Source organism: Poecile atricapillus, chromosome Z, assembly GCF_030490865.1.
Source record: "Poecile atricapillus isolate bPoeAtr1 chromosome Z, bPoeAtr1.hap1, whole genome shotgun sequence".
Taxonomy (NCBI): domain Eukaryota; kingdom Metazoa; phylum Chordata; class Aves; order Passeriformes; family Paridae; genus Poecile; species Poecile atricapillus.
Genome location: NC_081289.1, coordinates 25985321 through 26005580, shown reverse-complemented (window position 1 = coordinate 26005580; position 20260 = coordinate 25985321). Strand labels below are relative to the sequence as shown.

At 54.2% G+C, this 20260-nt stretch overlaps 1 protein-coding gene across 3 annotated transcripts; it reads left to right on the top strand.

Annotated features, from left to right (window-relative positions):
• The first annotated feature begins 900 nt into the window (after positions 1-900).
• Positions 901-16986, top strand: LOC131573814 (inward rectifier potassium channel 4-like). 3 transcript variants are annotated; one of them, XM_058828087.1, is made up of 3 exons: positions 901-1090; positions 13495-13670; positions 14865-16986. In XM_058828087.1, the coding sequence occupies exons 2-3, from the start codon at positions 13633-13635 to the stop codon at positions 16192-16194; spliced, it is 1368 nt and encodes a 455-aa protein (XP_058684070.1). In that variant the 5' UTR covers positions 901-1090; positions 13495-13632; the 3' UTR covers positions 16195-16986. The 3 variants fall into 3 exon arrangements, with proteins under 3 accessions (XP_058684070.1, XP_058684071.1, XP_058684072.1); XM_058828088.1 differs by lacking the exon at positions 901-1090 and adding an exon at positions 12695-12886; XM_058828089.1 differs by lacking the exon at positions 901-1090 and having other exon boundaries at positions 13466-13670.
• Positions 16987-20260: the final 3274 nt, after the last annotated feature.

Below are 20260 nucleotides of genomic sequence, written 5' to 3'. Positions count from 1 at the left end.
ACCCTGTGCTTCCAGCCACTGCCTGTGTGGTCAGGGCTCTCTTTAGCCTCTGGCTTTGTGGCAGCGGAGTCCCCTGCCTTCTCTCTGTCACCAAGAAGTGACCTTTTTATAGCCTCTGAGATGCTGCTGGCCATAGAGACCCAGAAGAGGTTTCTTGGAGAGGTTTCCCGGCAGGACGGCTGTGCACTATCCCGGAGCCCTAAGGGCTGGTCCCGCCATGTCCACGCTCCTGTCCCAGCATTACTCATCCCGGCAGGAAATCACCAGCTCTGTAGAGTGGGGAGGCAATGCCCCACAGCTGGGAGAGCCTGGTCCTTCCTCACGGCCAGGTGTCAGCCCAGCACCCCAAATCCAGGTGGGAAAAGACCCTCTGCCGGTAGTTATTTAATCTCTGTGCAGCAGCCCAGGAGGAGGATTCACCTCCTCGGGGGCACCTGGCGGCCCCGCCATCCCTTTCCCGCTGCCGGTGGTTGCTGTGTCTCCCCCATGGTGGCTCCGCAGCTCTGAGCTCACATGCGAGGATGGGCTAAAGTAGCGGAAAGCTGTTGGATCCTACCACGGAGTTACTGACTTCTCAGCTACAGACTGCATAGCAATCAGCGAGGGGGAGAGGCAGCCAGGGAAAGGGAGCGGAGCGCAAAGGGAGGAAGGGTGTCGGGGAGAGGGGGGATCTGGGGACTAGAGCAGGGGGGCAGCAAGAGGCACGGGCAAATAATGCCAGAGAAGGAGGGAGCCGGGCAGGAGGGGGAGACCTAAACCCGTCGCTGAGCCACGAAGGCACATCAGCACTCCGTGGGATGGACGCTCCTGGGAGCAAAAAATTCTGAGAGGCAGAGGCAGAAGGAGAGCGCTGGCGTGGGCAGGGCAGAGTTAGGAGAAGAGCAGGTCGCAGCGGAGAAGTAAGTAGCTCTTTGGAGGGGAAAAAAATAAACCTAGGCTGGAGGCGAGCGAGGACTGCAGAGAGACTTCCCTGATTCCTCCGGTCCGGCTGAAGCATTTCATGGTGAGATGGAGAGACCGGCCGCTTTTCCCTTCCTCTGATGCTGGCTCGGCACGGCTGGAGCAGGCGGCAGCCCTCGGCAGGACCCGGGTAAGAGGCGGTGCCGGGGAGCGCTGCTCTCCTCACCGGCATGAGAGCGGGAAGGGTTTTTCTCCCTTAGGAAAATAATGTATTGTTTCATTTGCGTTCGCTCAGAGGAACAGCTATAAATATAACTTAGGGAGAGATGCGTGGCTTCGTGTGAGCGTGCCAGTGAATAATAAAGTTGCCTTGTGTGCATGGCGTATGCACGTACAGCTACCGGGGCGGCCGCGGGCCGAGGGGCAGGGGTGGGCTCCTGCCTCTAAACCTCCCCAACTTCCCTCCCCGCCCCCTTGCCACCCTGACTTCGGTCGCTTTGCAGGTAACTTCTTCATTTTTTCAGTTCCCCGTGTTTTCTTAGAGCCTTCTCGCCCTGGGCTGGGTCCTGCTCACCTTTTGCTTCTGCTCTGTAGATTCTTCTCTGTGCTGATCCCGGCCAGTTCATAGCGTAAAAGGCAGCTGGAGACCTCCTCTCCAGGCTGCCGGGTGCAAATGGGGCTGAAGTGGATGTGTTTGTCCTCCTGCTGCCTGCGGAGCTTTTTGGGCTCCAGACCTGCCCCCCTCTCCCTTGCCTTCCACCTCTCCTAGTCCCGGCATGGCCGATCCTGCCGGTGGTGGTCCAACACCCCCCAGACAGGCACAGTGCAAAGGGTCTTCTGGACAGAGGGTTTGGGTGAAGGGGATCGGGAGAAAGCCGTGAGCAAACTAGCAGAGAAACTCCGCCTTTGCTCCCTGTTGACAAGGTCGGCTTCCCCACCAGAGCGAGAGTGGGCAGGCAGGTTTGCATGGTGTTGGCAGATCACCTCGGATATCCCTGGCCCTTAAGCCCCTAAGGCCCTCCCTCCTGGGCAAATCTCCTGGAGTCATCCAAATCCTTCTGGCAGGAGCCTGGAGTTTCCTATCCCTGCTGCCCAGCCCTGACTCCATCGGTGGCAAAGCAAACAGCAGCTCTGGGGCTGCTCCCTCGTCCCCTTCCTCCCCTTGGGGGGTGGGCTGTGAAGGGCAGACAGTGACAGCGCACACGGGAACGCGTGGCAGAGGTGACATAGCTCCAAGGCTACCCTCAACCCCGGCTCTGTGCCCTCCTTGGCTTCTCGGGAGGAGTCATCCACAGGAGGTGGGAGGTGCGGAGATGAGCCCAGGGCTTGGGGTTAGCCGGAGCCTGGGAGGAATCAGGCAGGTGCATGGGGAATACATCTTGACAGAGCTGTAGGAACGTGTCCCTTCTCCATTCACCACCAGAAGTGGCATCCCCAGAAGCCTGAGACACCCCGGCAGTGTGTGGCCACTCCTGTTTGCAGCCACTGAAAATAATAATCAATACAGGGCAAATACGTGCCTTAGGGGGAAACAGGAACCCGGTGGGGACGAGGAAGGGGGACGAATGGTGAGGACGGCCACAGAGAGGATAAGCTGGAGAGGGCTGATCTGGAGGGAAGTGGGTTCCCTCTCCTCCACCTTTTTTTTCCCCTCCACCTTTCCCTCTGGTTGGGAGCTACGATCAAGTGCCCCGACCTGTGGTGCTGGCAGGGGGCAGGCAGTGGTCCTTGCCCCTTGCAGTCGCCCGCCATGGTTCGCAAGGAAAACCGGAAAGCGAGGAAGTGGCTGGGGTGGGATGGAGTTACTTGGCATGGCCAGTCCCTGCTGGCCGCTCCAGCCTCTCCGCCACCCCAAGCTCAGCCATCGGCCACGCCCGGGAAGCAGCTGCATCCCTGGGGTGGTGTCAGCGACAGGAGGGTGCCAGCAAGGGGGAGGAGGGCACGGTGACGGACACCTGCGCCCGCCGAGCACTGACATCAGCGCGGACGCAGAGCGGAGCACTTAATGGCCCTCTGCCCTCAGCAAGCCCCTCCATCCCTCCTCTCGTTATTGTGCTGGGCTGGCTTAACCCGGCAGCGCGGCCGGGAATCGATAGATGGATGCTGGCGTCTTAGCAATCGATCCCTTACTCATCCACGCGGCTCCCAGCCTCCCGCTGGCGCTCGCTTTTCTGTGAATGGCACGGGCTGAGTGAAGCCGTCTGCGCTTGCCTCGCAGCGCTGCGAAACTGAGTCAGGCTAAATTCCTGCTCCTTGACGTCACTGCTCCTGTGCCCCTTACCAAGGCGGAGAGGCCTCACAGGGAACCCCCAGAGGCACCGGCACCGGTTTTCCTCGCCAGATAAGATGGTTTTAATGGACATGGTTGGGATTGGAGCCCCTTCTCGGGAGAGATGCTGATTGTCTGGCAGTGGGGAGCTTGGGACAGGCAAGGGCTGCTTTTGAGCCGGTTCCCCCCCTGAGACCTCTGAGGCTCGTTCTCCAGCGGTGAAGGTGGTGCCGTGGCGCAGGCTGCTGAGAGATGGGAGCTGCTGCAATGTGACCCTGTCCCCGCGGCCCCAGAGACCCATGCACCTCCGTGTCCGTCCTCCTGGGAGCCGGGCAGCAGGCAGCTTCCTTCAGGGACAGTTTTGCCATTCACCCACTGGTTTATTTGGGGAGGAGATGCCCACCACCTCCTGGCACCAGCCACGCTGGCACAGCAGCACCACTGCTGCTCTCACTGGAAATTAGAGAGTGGAGGGTGGAGAACAAGACACTCTCCAGCCCGGCACCTCCCCACGCCACCAGCCAGGGGCTCTTGCCGCCGCTCTGCCCACGCTCCTGCCACCATGGCAGTGGGTCTGCCCCTCACAATCTGGACGGTTGTTTTATTTCTATGGCAACATTTCTCCTGAAACACTTCAGAGGGAGCCTGTTGGATAATGAGGGATGCAGCGTCCCCCATTCTGTCCCCTGCAAAAGGCTCAGAGGAACGACCTTGACACCTCTCCCCATCTCCTTCCCTCCCTGGCGAGCGGTACCAGCATTGGTACAAAGAGCTGCTGGCCTTGTCCCAGCTGCCTCTCTGCTGCCTGTTCTCCTTTCCCCTGCCTTCAGCTTTGCTCCCCCCTTGCCTCTTGCCGGTTCCCTTTCTGCTGGCAGCCTGCTAAAGCACCCGCGCGGACTGACCAGCTGAAAGGAGTCTTAGAGCAAGTGGATGCCGAAAGCGACTCTGCTGTAGAGGAGGGTAAAGCCCCGGGAGAGCTGTATAGATCGGCCCCGGCAGCAGCACGGTGAGTGCGGGGGCTGAAGGGCACTGGGGATCCCAGAGGCTGGGCACACAGGCGCTTCATCCCTCTGAAAAGCTCGATGGCATTACGAAGAGGCGGTGCCTGCCACGGGACCAGACTCAGCGGCCCCAGAAGTCCTCTCCTCTCCTGTTCCCGTTGCTGCCAGCACCGAGAAACAGGCTCGTGTCTGTGTGGAGGTGAACAGGCAGAAGTTGCGGGCAGCACCGAGTGCCAGCAGGCGACAGGCGACAGGCAGGTGAGCAGGCAGGGTGCCAGCGGGAGCGACTGTGGCAGGCCGGAGGAGCAGGGGTGTGACAGCAGCCCGTAGTGATGGCGGGAGGGATATCGCAGTCCTGGCAGATGCAGTCCCGCTTCGCACTGCTCTCCCGCAGCCCGAGCCTGGCCGCGATGGCAGCCCCTCCCTGTCGGAGAGCTGGGGGGCAGGGGAAGGAGGGGAGCAATGGTCCCCCGTACTGCGTGAGTTGGGCAGCACTTAGGCTCGACGCCTTCCAGGTGTGTTTGTTAACCCCGACGGATCAAACCGCAGCAATACAATTCAGCAAACCTGTAGTGAAGTACTTGATCCGCTCTCGGTGGGAATGCGGTTTTGCAGCTTACCTGGGATGCTCCCTCTGCTCTGTTTTTGATGCCTAGAAGGCTTGGCTGAAAAGGGAGAAGCTGGGGCCTTGCAGGAGGCTCATGGCTCTGCTCAGCTCCCTGTGAGCATAGCGACAAGGGGGCTGAAGGGGGATTTTTTTCCCCTGTCACTGATGGGTTAGTGCTTAGCAGCCAGGCCAGGCTGGCAACTCGGCTGTGGTGCAGCAGCTGGGTGCAGAGAAGTGGCTGCAGCCTCTCTCAATCGGGGGCTTGGTGCAGAGCAGGCTTTGCCCTGGTTATTGCTTGCCCTTGCTGCTGTCACTGTTGCTATCATCATTCATAAACTATTTGCAGGCACCTGCCTTGCTTGATGCTTGGCAGAGTCACCGGCAGTTCATCCCTGCCCTGTCAAGAGCACAACTGCAGCAGGCAGGCAGATGATGCGAGCCACCCTTGCCCCCCTTTTCCTGCAGGCCGATAATTATTCTTGTCTCCTGACTAGCCAAAAGCCATCAAGACACCCCACATGGCCAGGCACTTTGTGCTGAAGGGATGCTGAGGCACAGGGATGCTGCCGGGAATGGCCTTACATCAGGGCTCCCACAGGGCAGTGAAGGGAGTTCCAGGGATGTGTAGATTAGTGAGGTCACCCTTTGCACTGTAAGTTTGTGCTGGGAAGCTGGAGGAGGTGACTTGAGTGCACTGCATCTGCCTGGGATGTGAGGACCTCAGGGACACCCCCAGAGCCTTCAGTTTTTCAGCTTTTGCAGGTTTTGCACCAACCCTTTGGAGTGTAGTCCATGGTTTTGGCACGTGGGGTGCTGGAGGTATCTCAGCCCCTGTGTTTCCTTGGGAGCAGGTGGGATGCGGTCTGCACCCTGGCTGCCGCAAAAGCTTGGTTCCTTTTTGGCCAAGAACACCACCCAGGGAAGGCCAGGGACCTTCTGAGCATTTAATTTTTCCTGTGATGCCAGCTACAAAGAATAACACCCACCTTCCTCACTCAGCAAGAAAAAGCAGGGGCATCTCCCCAGCTGCCGCTCCAGCAGCATCCTCTCCTTACAATCGTGCTCAGTCACCCACCCAGCCCCTGTGTCGTGTACCCCCAGCCCCATTTTGGCCAGAGAATGGTGGGTGAGTGCCGGTGCCAGTCCCACCAACCCCAGCACGGGGTATCCCCCATCTAGTCTGAGATCCTGGGGAGCAGGCAGCTGTTCTTGCAGCGCCATTGTCTGGACGGTGCAGCCGCAGCAGGGATCGCTGGGGCGGTGTGGGAGCAGGCAGGAGGTGATGCTGTCACCTTTCCGTGCCTCTTCCTGACTTTGTCATCCTGGGGACCTTTGTGTGGTTCCCATTTTTAATCTGTTTTTTCTCCCTCTCACTCTTTCTCTCCTTCTCTCTTCTCTTTCTTCTCTCCCCCTCCCATCAGCATGTGGGTTGATCACTGCTCAAACTTTTAATTCAGATGGTAATTGGAATAATAATACGGGCAGAATCCTTCTGGCTCCGTTGCTGCAGCTGGCTTCAGGGAGCTATGAATAGCTCTGAGTCACACACTGAGATGGTTTAACTTCAAATCATTTTGTTTTGTTTTCATATTACCCATCCTCAGGCTCCAGAGCTTCACGGGGGAAAAAATATCCCCCCTTCTCACTCCACTCCAAAATATAAACCGGGCAGAGGCACATGAATAAAATCCTCTTTTGGAGAGGGAAACTGGTCAGCGGATCATGCCTTGAGGGGCAGATGGGGACTGTTGGCACTTAATCTATTTATAATTATTGAACGAAAAGGCAGAAGTGTGTATATAAAAATGGTATAGAGTTGATTACAGCTTCCTCCCCTCACCTTCCATATGTCACTTGCCTTTTTAATATGGTAAAACTCTCCTGCACGGTGACTGAGCCTTCGCGTGTGCCCGTACAGCGCCTGGCAGCCTGCCCTGCCGGCACGGAGCGGCGAGAGCTCGGCCGCTGCCTCTCGTGGCAGGACAGGCCCCCACGGCACCGAGCTGCCCTGTGAGCCCCAACATGAACCCTGGGAATATTCGTGAGGAGTAGGAGGAGAGATGGAGTTACAAAGAGGATGGGGAGGACACACCGAGTGCTGCGGGTCTGCAAGGCTCTGCAGAAAGGCAGAGAGGTCCCTTCTCAGCTGCGGGTGTTTCCGCCCTGACTCCAAGAGGCGAGAAGTTCGTCTGCCGTGTTGTCACCGTGCCCGAGCTGGCAGGATGGGTCTGTGGACGCTGATCCAAGCCGGTAATAGGGACAAAGGCACAAAGCGGAGCGCAACCAGCGGCTGCGGTATTGACCACAGACAGGAGGGAAGCATTTGCCAGACAACTCCAGATAAAGCAAAGACTAAGAGTGTAAAAATACCCTGGGATTTTTCCATCGTTGCCGTTCACAGTGTATGTCCCAGAGCACCAGATATGGTTGTTATAAAAAGAGAAGTGGGGGAGTGCTTAAGCGTGGACTTTTCTGTTCTGTTTCATGAGACTCTTCCATTGCAAATTTAAGGAAGGATTGACAATATATGATCTACTCTGGCAGGAGCTGGAGAAAGACTGGGACTTGTGAGGCACTGCACTGTGTACAGGGAATGGAGCAATAGAGGTATTGCCCCAGCACCAAGCTGCTCAACCTTATTATCCTGCAGATCCCTTGGAAAGGGACAGCAGCAGCACAGCCCCACGTGTCTGCTCAGGGCCAGAGCAGAAGTGGGGTGGCAGCGTGGGCTGGTGTGATGGCTTGTGCTGCTGGAGCACAGTGTCACACGGGAAAGAGGAGATGACTGCAACACCGTGGTGGTGTCCCTGGCATTGCTCAATCTAAGACACAGGAGGGGGAAAGTTGTTGGGAAAGAGGGAAGGTTAGCACATGCTCTGGGGCTGGAGACCCATCTGGCTCGCTGTTTCAATGCTGCAAGGCAGTGGCCAAGACATCCGTGCTGCAGCAGCTTTCAAAAGTGCTGGGGGCTCCTGCAGGCCGTGAAACACTTGGGTGTTCACGTACACCCAGGACAGGCAGCAGAGGGATGGGGAGACACCTGTCCAGGCTGCAGCCTCCTGCCTAGCATCTCTCCTTGCTGCACCCACCAGCTTGGTTTCAAACCACTCCATAGGAATTACCACTGACTCTGCGGCTTCCTCCTTCACATGTGGGTCTCAGGAGGCAGAGCAAGCTCCAAGAAATGTCCTCAGGCATGCTCTGGATTTGTGTCTCTGTCCTCAGCCAGGCTTTCCTCCCCCTTGTCCATGTGACAGGCAGCTGCCTCTTCAGGATATGAATATAATCTCCTTCTGCTGGAGACACCTTTGAGCCTTCCCCTTTCATTCCATTTCTGTTTCAGCTTTCCAAGTTGCAATGGGACCTTTTCACAGCCATTTGAACTATATTTGCATAGGCTTTGGGCTCCGGGTAAGGCCCCTGGCCTTGCCAAGCTGGTGGCATTGATTTTGCCAGCAGGGATGTCAGTGGTGGCCCAGGTCCACCAGCTGCTGAGGAGGGACAGTGACCCAGTGTGGAGCAGTCCCCAGCCCAGGCGTTTCTTGCTTGCCTGTCTGTCCTTCCCATGGCGGCACCACGCGCTGTGGGGGTGTGTTGGGGTGGAAGTGGGAAATGTGTTTATTTTTGTTCGTCTCCTGGCTCGTGCCGCTCTGAGTTTGTGGCACTCGGTATTACTAACACTTCCCTGTGCCAGCTGGCAGCAGAGGATGAATCAGATTGGCAGCACCACAGCATGGACCCTTCACGGCCGTTCAGCTTAGAGTGATGCCTGTGGCCAAAGTGCTGGAGATATCTCCTGCCCCTGTCCAGGGTGAGCCCCACCCAAGTGCCAGTGGCTTGGCCTTGCTGGTGGAGATGTCTCAGTACCCTGTTGTCCCCTCTGACCCATGCTGCCTGCCCAGGCTGGATCGTCCCTGTCCCTCCTTTACACTGGTGGTCTCACTGGGGGCTTTGTGAGCTGCTCTCTGCTCACTGGCAGCATCCCCAAGCTGGGGTCAGCTCTACAGCCAGGAGGACAGCATATCCTCATGATGCCAAAAACACCTTCTGCAGCTGTGCTTTGACCCCAGCAGGCAACTTAAATATCACTCAGCTCCTCTCTCCCTCTCACTGCCCCTAGCCGCAGTGGGGAAGGGAATCAAAAAGAAAAGGTAAACTTTGTGGGTTGAGATAAGAACAATTTAATAATTGAAACAAAATATAACAATAATAAATATGTTAATCATATTAATATTATTATCAATAATAATAGTAATAGTAATAATAAGCACAGAGAGAGAGAATGACGGGACCCAAGAGAAACAAGTGATGCACAACCCAGTTACTCACTACCCAATGACTGATGCCCAGTCAACAGCCCCTTACAGGTAGCTCCCCCCAGTCATATTCTGGGCATGATGTTTTGTGGCATGGAATATTCCTTTGGCTAGTTTGAACCAGCTGTTCTGGCCATGCTCCTCCTGCAGCTCCTCAGTGGCAGAACGTGGGCAACAGAAAACTCCTTGGCTTGGAGTAAGCCGCTACTTAACAACAGCTCCAACATGTCTGTGTTATCAGCATTCTCATACTAAATCCAACACTGTGCTGGCTACTATGAAGAATATTAACGCAGTCCTAGACAGAATCAGGACAGCAGTTGATTGCTTCCTCCCCCTCCCCTGCTTCTGACAACTCAGCACACATGGAACCCCATGACATCACAGACTTTGGAATGGTGGTGGTGCCAGTTGTCCCCAGCGCTGAGATGCAGAGGTGTGTGGTTCTCCACTTCCTCCTGAACATCCTGGTGCTCTAAACAGAGGGGTTTTGTGGCCACAACAAGCATTGCTGAGGCTGCAGAAGGTGGCACACTGCTTGTCTATGTCCACAGCCTGCATGGCCTGCACTCCAGGACGACAATTTGGATTCTTTTGGTTGCTGCAGCCCAGAGCATCCTGAAAAATGTCACAGCCATTTCGCATCTTTGGGCTAATGATGACGGTCTACCCAGAATCTCAAGGCTTGCAAGGTGATGATGACGATGATGGTGATGATGATGACAGTGAAGAATCAGGGAACTCCAGCCATTCTGAGCTTCCTTCACCCTTGTGCAAGAACAGTGACAGCCCAGATGACAATCAGACAGAGGGTCTGGGAGAATTCACCCTGCTTTCCTCAACTCCTGGGCACTTGGTGGAAGATAAGCCTGTGGGGTTGGCCAAGCATGCACTGGAGCTTGAGTCAGAAGATCAGGAGTTTCAGGAACCATTTTACAAAGACATGGGAATGTCTGACAGCTTGGCTGGAGATGAGGAGCCCAGCCTGAGTTATCACCTTCCTGGGCATCAGAGGTTGCCTGCTCTCCAAAAGACCAGTACAGCACCAAGTGGCTTCCATGACTCTTTCCAGCACAGCTCAGGCCAGCACTTGGGGACAGAGGCCACTGCCACACAGGCCCATGCCAGTGACCATTACGTGGAACACCCAGGGAGCACCACGGGAGCAGAGCCCCAGGTGCTGCAGGAGGAGGATGGTGAGGACAGCGAGGATAGGGAGGACAGGGAGTCCCCATCCCTCCAGCCGACCTACGACTCGCTCTGGCAGGAGAACAGTGTCCTCAGGTCAGAGAACAAACTGCTCAGGAACATGAACTTTGTGCTCATGTCGGAGAACTTTGCACTCAGTCAGGCGCTCAAAGAGCTCAAGAAGGCCAGCACTGTGGTCATGGAGGGGGATGTCGTGCTCAGGGAGGAACACAACTTGCTCAGGGAACAGTGTGACAAGTTTGAGGGTGAGAATGCTGCACTCAGGAAGGACAATGCCATGGTCAGGAGGATGTTGAACACCTTGCAGAACAACTTGAAGAGACAGGCATGCATGGTGGTGAGCCTGCAGGATCAGCTAAAGGCCAGCCAGGTGGAACGAGAGAGGGAAGCTGGGCAGTTCCAGTCCTTAATCCAGGAGACTGAGTGTCGTCTTCAGATAATGAAGGAGCGGGCTCTGAACGCTGAAACAAATGTGGAGAGGCTGAAGCACAAGATCTTTATTCTCCAAGGACAGCTGGAGAGATGCAAGCTGGAGAATGAAAACCTGAGAACAGACTGGCCTGGAAGCAGTGAAGCACAACTTAGACTTCACCAGGCAAAACCCCCACGAGCTCATAATGGGCAAAGATGCCTCCCTCAGGCAGCTCCTGCCTCAGCAATGCTGCCTGTTGTTGCTGAGGTCCTTGAATCTACAAGAAAAATTCTTAAATTTTGAGCAGAGAGAGGTCTTTGAGTGCAATTCTGTGTGAGTTCCATGGATCCGTGCATGGTCTGAGGCCATCGGTCTCCCACTTGCAAATATTTACTGCAAATTAAAGCATTTTCTTTCCCATTCTCAAATGTGTGTGCTCAGACTGGTAGCCTTTATCCTTTGTGGAAATACTTTCTTTGCGATTAAGTACTAGTTGCAGGTAGTGATGTGGCTTTAGCTGCTGATACTCTGTTCAGGCACTGTGGAGCCAGCAGCAAAGGCTGCCCAGGCTCTGAGTTGCACGGTCCAGCCATGGTGGACTCCGTAAAAAAGAGGCTCTGCCACAGCTCTGGCTGACATGAGCTCCCTTGTGGGAGCCAGGAGGAAGCACAGCACCACAAGATGAAGAGCTCTTACACAGCGTGCTCATCCCATCCCACAGCTGTACCAGCCTGAACTGGGGATGAACAAAGCCCTTGTATTTCATCTGCTTCCTTTGCCCCTTGGGAAAGGGGTGAAAGGTAAGGAGCAGAGATCCAGGTGTTGCTGCACATGGTCTCACAAAGCTCCTTAGGTCCTCCCTCCTTTCTTTTGGTGCTGGCTGCTGCTTGGGCCAGAAATCCAAAATCTCTAGAAATGATGCACCTGTTTCTGCAGCTGGAGAGTGAGTTGTTGGTTGTAGAAACTTTCAGGAAATTGTGAATTACTCATATGTGTGAGCTGTGACAGTGCCTTCCCTGTGTTATCGGGGTTAGTTCTGCCTAAGCATGAGTTTGGTATATCCAGGCTGGCTGAGAATGATGCCAGCTGAAGAGGACGCCCTTTCTTTTCTGGCTTGGGCTGGCATAGAGGGGTGTGCCTAAACTGCTCACCTTTTCCACCTCCCAAAGGCATGTAGGACCCTGCAGCCTCACCATGTAATCACTCTAGTTAGCTTTATCCCAGCAGGACCGTCTGTGGGTATGAAGTGACCTCTCTGCATCACATCAGCATTTCTGGATAACTTAGGTTACCAGCCCCAGGGTCTCGTAGGTTTACCCAGTTGCACAGCAGAAATTGCTGGCCAAACTGACCTCATAAAGACTTGGATGTTGTTGGGCAGTAAACTGGTGGGAGCTGGCAGAGTTCAGTGTCAAAGTGCTTTTTCCTGATGGGGATTTTGGGGCAGCTGTTCACTTTTGTCTCTATATTGTGAGTTGTGGATTACAATCTTGTTTTCTTCTCCTGGTCTCATAATACCCTTGGTCTGAGCAACCATGTTTGTGTTGCTGTAGAGCTTTAGCTACCTCAGTAACTGAGTAATATTCATCCCATCGGATGTGATGTCTGGAGCTTCCTTCTTGCTTCTTTCCAGCCTGCAGTCCTAACTGGGGAAAGCTGGTGGGCACCCCAGCCCACCCCATTTTGCGGAACTGATGATGAGACAAGGATGGCTCTCATCAGGTTTTCCATCCTAGGCAATATCATTTGCTGTTCCTCTCTCCTGTCCACGCACAACCACTTGCAAGCAGCTCTAAGCCTTACACTTGCTCCCAAAATCCTTGTATTTTTTCCTGTATCTGGCAACCAGTGGCTGTTCATTGGTGAGGCTGGGAGGAAGCAAACTAGCTGGTTCTGTCTGCATCTGCACTCCACACTGGCTGCTGTAATCCAAAGGCTACAGTGCAGGATTAGCATGGGTGTACAAAGCCCTTCCTAATCTGTGAGTCATTACCCCCTCAGTGCATTTCACTTCCCAGCAGCTCTGGGCAGGTGGAATAGGCTGGGTCTTGAGTCTTTGGCTTCCCCATTCTTCCATTCTGGGAGAACTGGGTTGGGACATCTGCTGGACATTTTCCCAGGACTCTGCTGCTGAACTGCTCCTTGGGTGCTGTACACACGGCATGTGGCAAGGTTTGTTTCATCTAACTGGCTTCTCCTTGACTACCCCTGAGCCCTTCCTTTCCATCAGTTCTTTTGGGCTCTACCCATTGCTTTCTTTCTTTTATTTGAAATGGGGGGGGGGGGAGGGGGGGCGGGGGGGCGGGGTGGAGGGGAGATGTTCTGCACACCCTGGAAAAAAATCCCCTCAGACTTAGGCTGGGCTGACAGGGATCCCTGAGGGCTGCTGTGCATTCCTATGCTTTGTTAGTCCTTGTGTGAGAGGTATTTAGCCTGGCTGAGCTCTTGTCCTGGTGTAAGCTCTGATATTAATATAATGGCTCAGGGCAAGGGCCCTGTGAGCTGCTCAGCTGCTGTGCCCTTGATCTGGAGAGTGATGACCGGCTGCCCCTGCTCCTCTGCTGGCAGGAGGTTCTCGGGAGCATGGGGTCTGCGGGCCGTGCACCCAGGTCTATCCGTCAGCTCCTCACCTGCCCAAGCCAGGCTGCAGCAGGTGCCCCAAGGAGACCTCCCAGCACACCCTGAGCAAAAGGCTGGGAGCCCTGTGCCTGCTACTCTGGACTGGGATGCGTGCTGTCGTGGGAGATCTGACTGGGTTTTGCTTTGTCCTTTTCTGCCAGGCACGTGCCCAGGAGCAATCGCAATGGCAGCGCTGGTCCCAGCTCGCCAGAGGTGAAACCTGGAGCTGCCCAGTCCCATGTGAGTGCTGCTGCATGAGCTCCCACGCCCTGCCAGCTCCCACGGCCCCCTGACATCTGATGACAGAGCGAGCCATGGGCAGCGTCCGAGTCAATCGGTGAGTAATCCTCCTCTTGAGACCTGCTGCTGCCCTGAGTGACCTGGTCCTCCTTATCTGGCCCTTTAGACCCTAACTCCAGACTCCCTTTTGATACATTCTTCTCAAATTACCTGTCCTTTCCTGTTCGAAGGGATGACTCCTCTCTCCTCCTTCAATCCAAAACATGCCACATATTGGGGTAGTGCTTGGAGGAATACTATGGAGGAGAAGCAAAGCAATCCGCAGTGCTGGACCAGAATCTACAGATTCCAGCAGCACTGCAGAAGGCACACGTTCCCAGGAATCACAACTCCAGCCACCAGTGCTGTCCTTGCTGTGAGATGCGGATGGAGGCCAGCTGGAGGACTCCAGCTGACACATCAACATTGCGGGGTGGTAGGGAGACACTCCCAGGGTCCTGTGAAGCTGCAGCTTCTCAGGCATGAGGGCGGGGCAGTCTTTGTGCTTCAGTGCACTCTATTGATTTCCTCAGTGGTCAGAGCACCTTCTGCCATCACATCTTTAAGGAGTATCTGCAGCTTTCACAGGATCACATGAGGGGCAGTGTCAGAGCTGACTGCGAGGGAGCTGGAGGGGCGAAGGTCTCCGAGAAAGTGTGTGTGTGTAGCTTCTGCCAAGGAAACTGTCAGTGCTTTTGCTGTTGATTTCCAAATTACACCTTTGGCTTCGGATAAGGGATGCTGGAAGACATACATGTTGCTGTGGCAACAGAATTGTCCTGAGTGCAGGAAGTGTATAAACATTGTCACCACACACCATGAAATCAGTGAGCAGAGCAGAGGAGAAAATAGAAACTCTCAGCCTTGTATTATATGAGGGCCAAAACGTAGTCAGGCTATGGTTGCTTGCTCCCAGGCTTCCTGGCTGTCCCGGGTTTCAAAGCCTTGTATCCCTCCCCACCACAAAGGCTGGAAGGTTCCACAGAGCTACAAGCTGCTGCTGCTTTACTGCCCTGTCAGGACTAGATGCAACCTCCTGGCAGCAACACTCATCGAACATCGCAGCTGATCTCCACCAGTTTGGTCAGGTTGGCACCGTGGTGCAATAATCACTGGAACATGCTGCTGTGAGATCCAACAGGGTGGTACTGTAGCCCTGTGAGCCAGCCACATCTCCTGCCCTTGCTGTCTCAGTGGTTGCTTTTACCCTTCATGCATTCCTGATGGAAGTGCCTGTTTCTTCTCTTCCCAGGTACAGCATCGTTTCAACCGAAGAGGATGGACACAAGGTCTCTGCGCTGGGCAGCATGAACGGGCACAGCCGGAACGGGAAGGGCCATGCTCCCCGGCGGAAGCACCGCAACCGTTTTGTGAAGAAGAACGGCCAGTGCAACGTTTACTTTGCCAACCTGAGCAACAAATCTCAGCGCTACATGGCCGACATCTTCACCACCTGCGTGGACACGCGCTGGCGGTACATGCTGATGATCTTCTCTGCCGCCTTCCTGGTCTCCTGGCTCTTCTTCGGCTTTCTCTTCTGGTGCATCGCTTTCTTCCATGGCGACCTCAACGCACCGGCGGTGGCAGGTAGTCCCTCTCTCCTCAAGCCCTGCATCATGCACGTGAACAGCTTCCTGGGGGCTTTTCTTTTCTCGGTGGAGACACAGACAACCATCGGGTACGGCTTCCGCTGCGTGACTGAGGAGTGCCCGCTGGCTATCATGGCAGTTGTGGTGCAGTCCATCGTGGGCTGCGTGATTGACTCCTTCATGATTGGCACTATCATGGCCAAGATGGCAAGGCCCAAAAAGCGGGCCCAGACCCTCCTCTTCAGCCATCATGCGGTCATCTCCGTGCGGGATGGCAAACTGTGTCTCATGTGGAGGGTGGGCAACCTGAGGAGGAGTCACATCGTGGAGGCCCATGTCCGAGCCCAGCTCATCAAGCCCTACATGACGGAGGAAGGGGAATACCTCCCCCTGGACCAGCGGGACCTAAATGTGGGCTACGATGTGGGTCTTGATCGTATATTTTTGGTCTCACCCATTATTATTGTTCATGAGATTGATGAGGAGAGCCCCCTCTATGGGATTGGCAAGGAAGAGCTGGAGACGGAGAATTTTGAGATTGTGGTTATTCTGGAGGGGATGGTGGAAGCCACAGCCATGACCACACAGGCACGAAGTTCTTACCTTGCTAGCGAAATCCTCTGGGGTCATCGCTTTGAACCAGTTGTGTTTGAGGAGAAGAACCACTACAAAGTGGATTACTCACGCTTTCACAAGACGTACGAGGTAGCTGGCACACCTTGCTGCTCAGCCCGGGAGCTGCAAGAAAGCAAGATGACCATCCTACCTTCTCCACCACCTCCCAGTGCCTTCTGCTATGAGAATGAGCTGGCACTTGTCAGTCAAGATGAAGATGAAGATGATGATGAAGTGGGTGTGGTGTTAGGGGGCAACACCAAGGAAGAGGGAGGTATCATCCAGATGATGGATTTTGGAAGCCACCTGGACCTGGAGCGGCTCCAGGCAACTCTGCCTCTAGATACAATCTCATACCGCAGGGAGTCAGCCATCTAACTCCTCCAGCCTCCCCATTCAGCACCCATTGGCCACAGTCTCCTCTGTTCCGTACCCATACACTGGATAAGTCCCTTCACCACCAAATAATGTCTCCCATGATTGCCTCTCAGCCCCCAAATACACCAAGGCCTGGAGCTGCTCTGATATACTCCCTTTCTCATAAGGTCATACTGCCTGGGAGAGGAGTGAGGATACACTAGTCTTTCCGGGTATGCAGCTTGGGCTAGAACCCCTTTCCTGCCCAGAGACAGGGGAGCAGCAGGCCTGGTTTCTTGTCTCTGGAGAGGTGACAGGAGTCCCTGCCTTCAGTGGACAGATTGGGACCCCCAGCAAGTGTTTCTGCTGCTGAGGCAACAGCACTTTCTGTCCCCTCTCACTATGGGTAGGCCCCATGGCTGTCAAGGGTCATCGCCATCACTGGGAGAGGAGTGACACCTAAGCACTGACCAGATGAGGATAGAAGGGAGAGTTTGGGACTCCTGGAGGGAGTGGGGAAGGATCTCAAGGGAGGAGTTTACTTGCATGTTTATTGCTTGTTGCACATGATTCTGTATATAAAAGAGAAGGAGAACTGAAATCGATGTTCTTCCACTGCAAACGCCAAGCTAGGAGACAAAGACGTTCTACATAGGCTGCTCTGCACTCTCCTTGGCTTTTGGTGTCTGTCACCTCCAGAAGCAGTTCGGCTCCATGGACTCAAATCCAGTTCTCCCAGTCCTCTTGAAAAACATGTCCTGCTCCTCTCCTGAGATACCTGGCAGAGGAGGCAGGGCTCTGTGCTTACCACACTCAGACTGCTCCCTGGCACAGCACAGCTGGGATGACAGACAGGTGACCTGACTGGACAGCAGACCCTCCACTCGCTCCTTTTGCCTCCTCCATTCTTCTCCCTGATGCCATCAGCTGTAAAACAGAATTTGTAACTATTTATTTTTAATAAAGTCTAATATCCCAAGGGGAGGTTTGGAAGCAAAGGACAGACTACAAGCCTGGTATAGAGACTGATGAGGGTTACTAGGGCTGGTGTTTGTTATTTGTATGGCATTGGACCCTGGAAGCTCCACCATGAGGGCTCTCTTGTTCTGGGCCTCCCTGATAAAGACCTATAATGAGAGGCTCAGAGAATTTGCCCAGGGAGAAGGTCATACAAATGTGTGTATGGAGGGAATAATCTGCACTAAAATTACCAGTAGGATGAGTCAAGAAATACTGTTTGTTTTGGAGGTAATGACAGTTTTGCCCAGAGAAGGCTTATAGATATACTTGGTGAAGAGGCAGAGATGTGCAAGACATTGCTCTAGATTCAAAAACCCCATGAAAAAACCCAAAGCCTCTCTTTTTGCTATAGGCAAGTGGAGGGAGAATGAGGGAGGACATCAACCAAAGCTAGACCTGTAACATCACTTTGTTTTCATTTCACAAGAGGTGAAAACCTGATGAGCATCTTCCCTCAGGAGCAGCAGAACCATCCTTTCAAAAGTGCAGATGAGATGAGGACAGAACAACAAACAGGATGCACAGGAAGCTGCTCTGGGCACCCAACAGCTGTGCTATGGAGGAGAATGGCTGGAAAAGTTATGTCCCACATAATCCCTGATCTGCAAAGCATAAAAAAAGCATCTCAATATCAATTTGGAATTGGATCAAGAAGCAAAAGGAAGAGGGGAAGAAGCAGAAGGGCAAGGAATGAAATAGCAGGACTGAGAGGAAGAACCAGACACAGTAGGCAGATGGTGGAGAAGGAAGGGGAAAAGAGGAAGAGAAAGTGAGGTTATATGGAAGTGCATTTCAGAAAGAGCATAAGTAGACTCACAAGATATGTCTAGGCCCAGACATGGTCACTTCTCATCGTAGGATGTAGTTTTGTGGGGGAACAGCTGTCCTGCCTGGGTTTGCTCCATTCACTGGAATAATTCCATTCCCCAGAACAATTCCATTCCCCAGCCTTCTCTGGGCCCAGCCATGGAGCCGGTTTTCTGCCCAATGAACAGTGCATCCATTTAATTCCTCCAGCAGCCAATTTCTCCAGGACAAATGCTTTGGGAGACAATGTCAAAGGCTTTACAGAAGTGTAGGTAGACATCATCCACAGTCTTGCCCTCATCCATTACCCCATCCATGGTCACTTTGCCATAGGAGGAGATCAGGTTGCTCAGGCAGGACCTGCCTTTCCCAAACCCATGCTGGCTGGGCCTGATTCCTCAGTTGTGCTACATGCTCTGTATGATAGCAAGGTGAATTGTTCCATGAACTTTCCTGGCACTGAGGTCAGGTTGACAGGCCTGTAGTTCCACAGATTCTCCCTCCAGCCCTTTTCGGAGGTGGGTGTTGCAGTGGCCAACCTCCAGTCACCTGGGGCCTCTCTGGCTGGCTAGCCAGGACTGCTGATAAATGATGAGAAGTAGCTTGGTGAGCTCTTCCACCAGCTTTCTCAGTGTTCTTGGCTGGATCCCATCCAGCCCCACAGACTTGGGAGTGTCTAAGTGGTGTAGGAGGTCACTGAGCATTCCCTCCTGCATTATGGGGCTCCGTTGTGCTCCCTGTCCCTGTCTTCCAGCTCAGGGGACTGAGTACCCTGAGGACAACTGGTCTCACTATTAAAGACCGAGGCAAAGAAGGCATTAAATACCTCAGCCTCTACCTCGTTCATGTAGTGATCCTCGGCTCCAGAGCCCATCTGCTAGAGCGGTTTGCCTCAAAGCCTTCACTGAAATGGTGGATTCACTGGATTTTGAGTGGCCCCCATCCCTCCTGGTTCAGCTGGTGCTGAGGCAGAGCTGCCCCTCCTCAGAGCTCCCTGCCCCCTACTTGGGAGCTGGGCTGCCTCTCTCAGCACTAAATTCAAGAGTATGCTGGTTTAGAAAATGAAGTCACCCCCTCCTTTCATTATTTACTTATTTTCCCCTGAGGGAATAAGCAGGGGCTGATATTGACCTGGCTTTTAATACAGCTTTCAAAGTCGTGTGCCTGCCACTGGCCATGGAAACAAACTAATGGACCGAGAGAGAAGGACTTTGCGTGCAAGGACACGGGCATTCAGGACACAGGCTGGGGTGATGGCCTTCAGGAGAAAGGGAACCCTCATGGCTGGGTACTCCTTCACTGACATCCAGCATCCTTTGGAGGCGGGTGGCAGTGCTTGGTAGGGATGAAGTGTCCCCTTAGCTCTTGGCAGACCCATCAGTCACCAAGGAGCGAGCATGCAGAGATGCCAGGCCAGGATGGTGCACCAGGGCCATGGGCATGCACAGCTGAAGTGCTTGGGGCAACACACAAGTCAGCACTGCCACCCCTCCCTTCACCTGGCTGGGCTCTTGTGGGAAAAATGGGACAAGACTGCAATAAATCTGAGGGAACAAGCATCATTCAGCCATACTGGCTCCAGCCCTCTCTATGTGTCTGAACCTGCTGGATGTTTTCATGTCATGTTTGGCATCAGGGTGGAGAAGACAGTGAGGCATTGAAGAATACCCAGCTAAACCCCTGCTGTTCATAATAAAATTGCAAGAAAGCTTTCAGTGCTGTCAGATCTTTAGAGAGGGGAGGCAGAAGGGGGTTGTGGGGAGGGGGCAGATTGAAGGAGAGGAACAGCCAGTGCAGGAAAACAGAGGTGATGAGTAAGTTTCTGCCTATCAGACACTCTTCGTGCAGCTGTGCTGCTGGTGCCACACACAGCCTCTCTGACAAAATGGTGCAGCCACTCCAGAAGCTGTTCCTGCAAGCTGCACACGTGCCAACAGGCTTTACTGATATGCAGCAGCAGGACATCCTTCTGCACAGGTGCTTGTGCACCTGCACACTGGAATCCCAGAGCACTCCTGCCCCAAGTACACACTGCAGGTGCCTATATGTGTATGCCATGTAGGGGCATAATCCATCCTACACAACTCCATCCCATAAACACCCAACCATATTCATAAAAATGCTGCACAGCAGCGTCTCAACTAGTGCCTCTCTGGCTGTGTGCTGGGGACTCCTTTGCACAGCCTGTGAAAAGTCACTGGGAGAATCCATCCTGGAAAACAACTGTTTGCTACAGAGAAGGCTTGACAGTCTAAAGGAT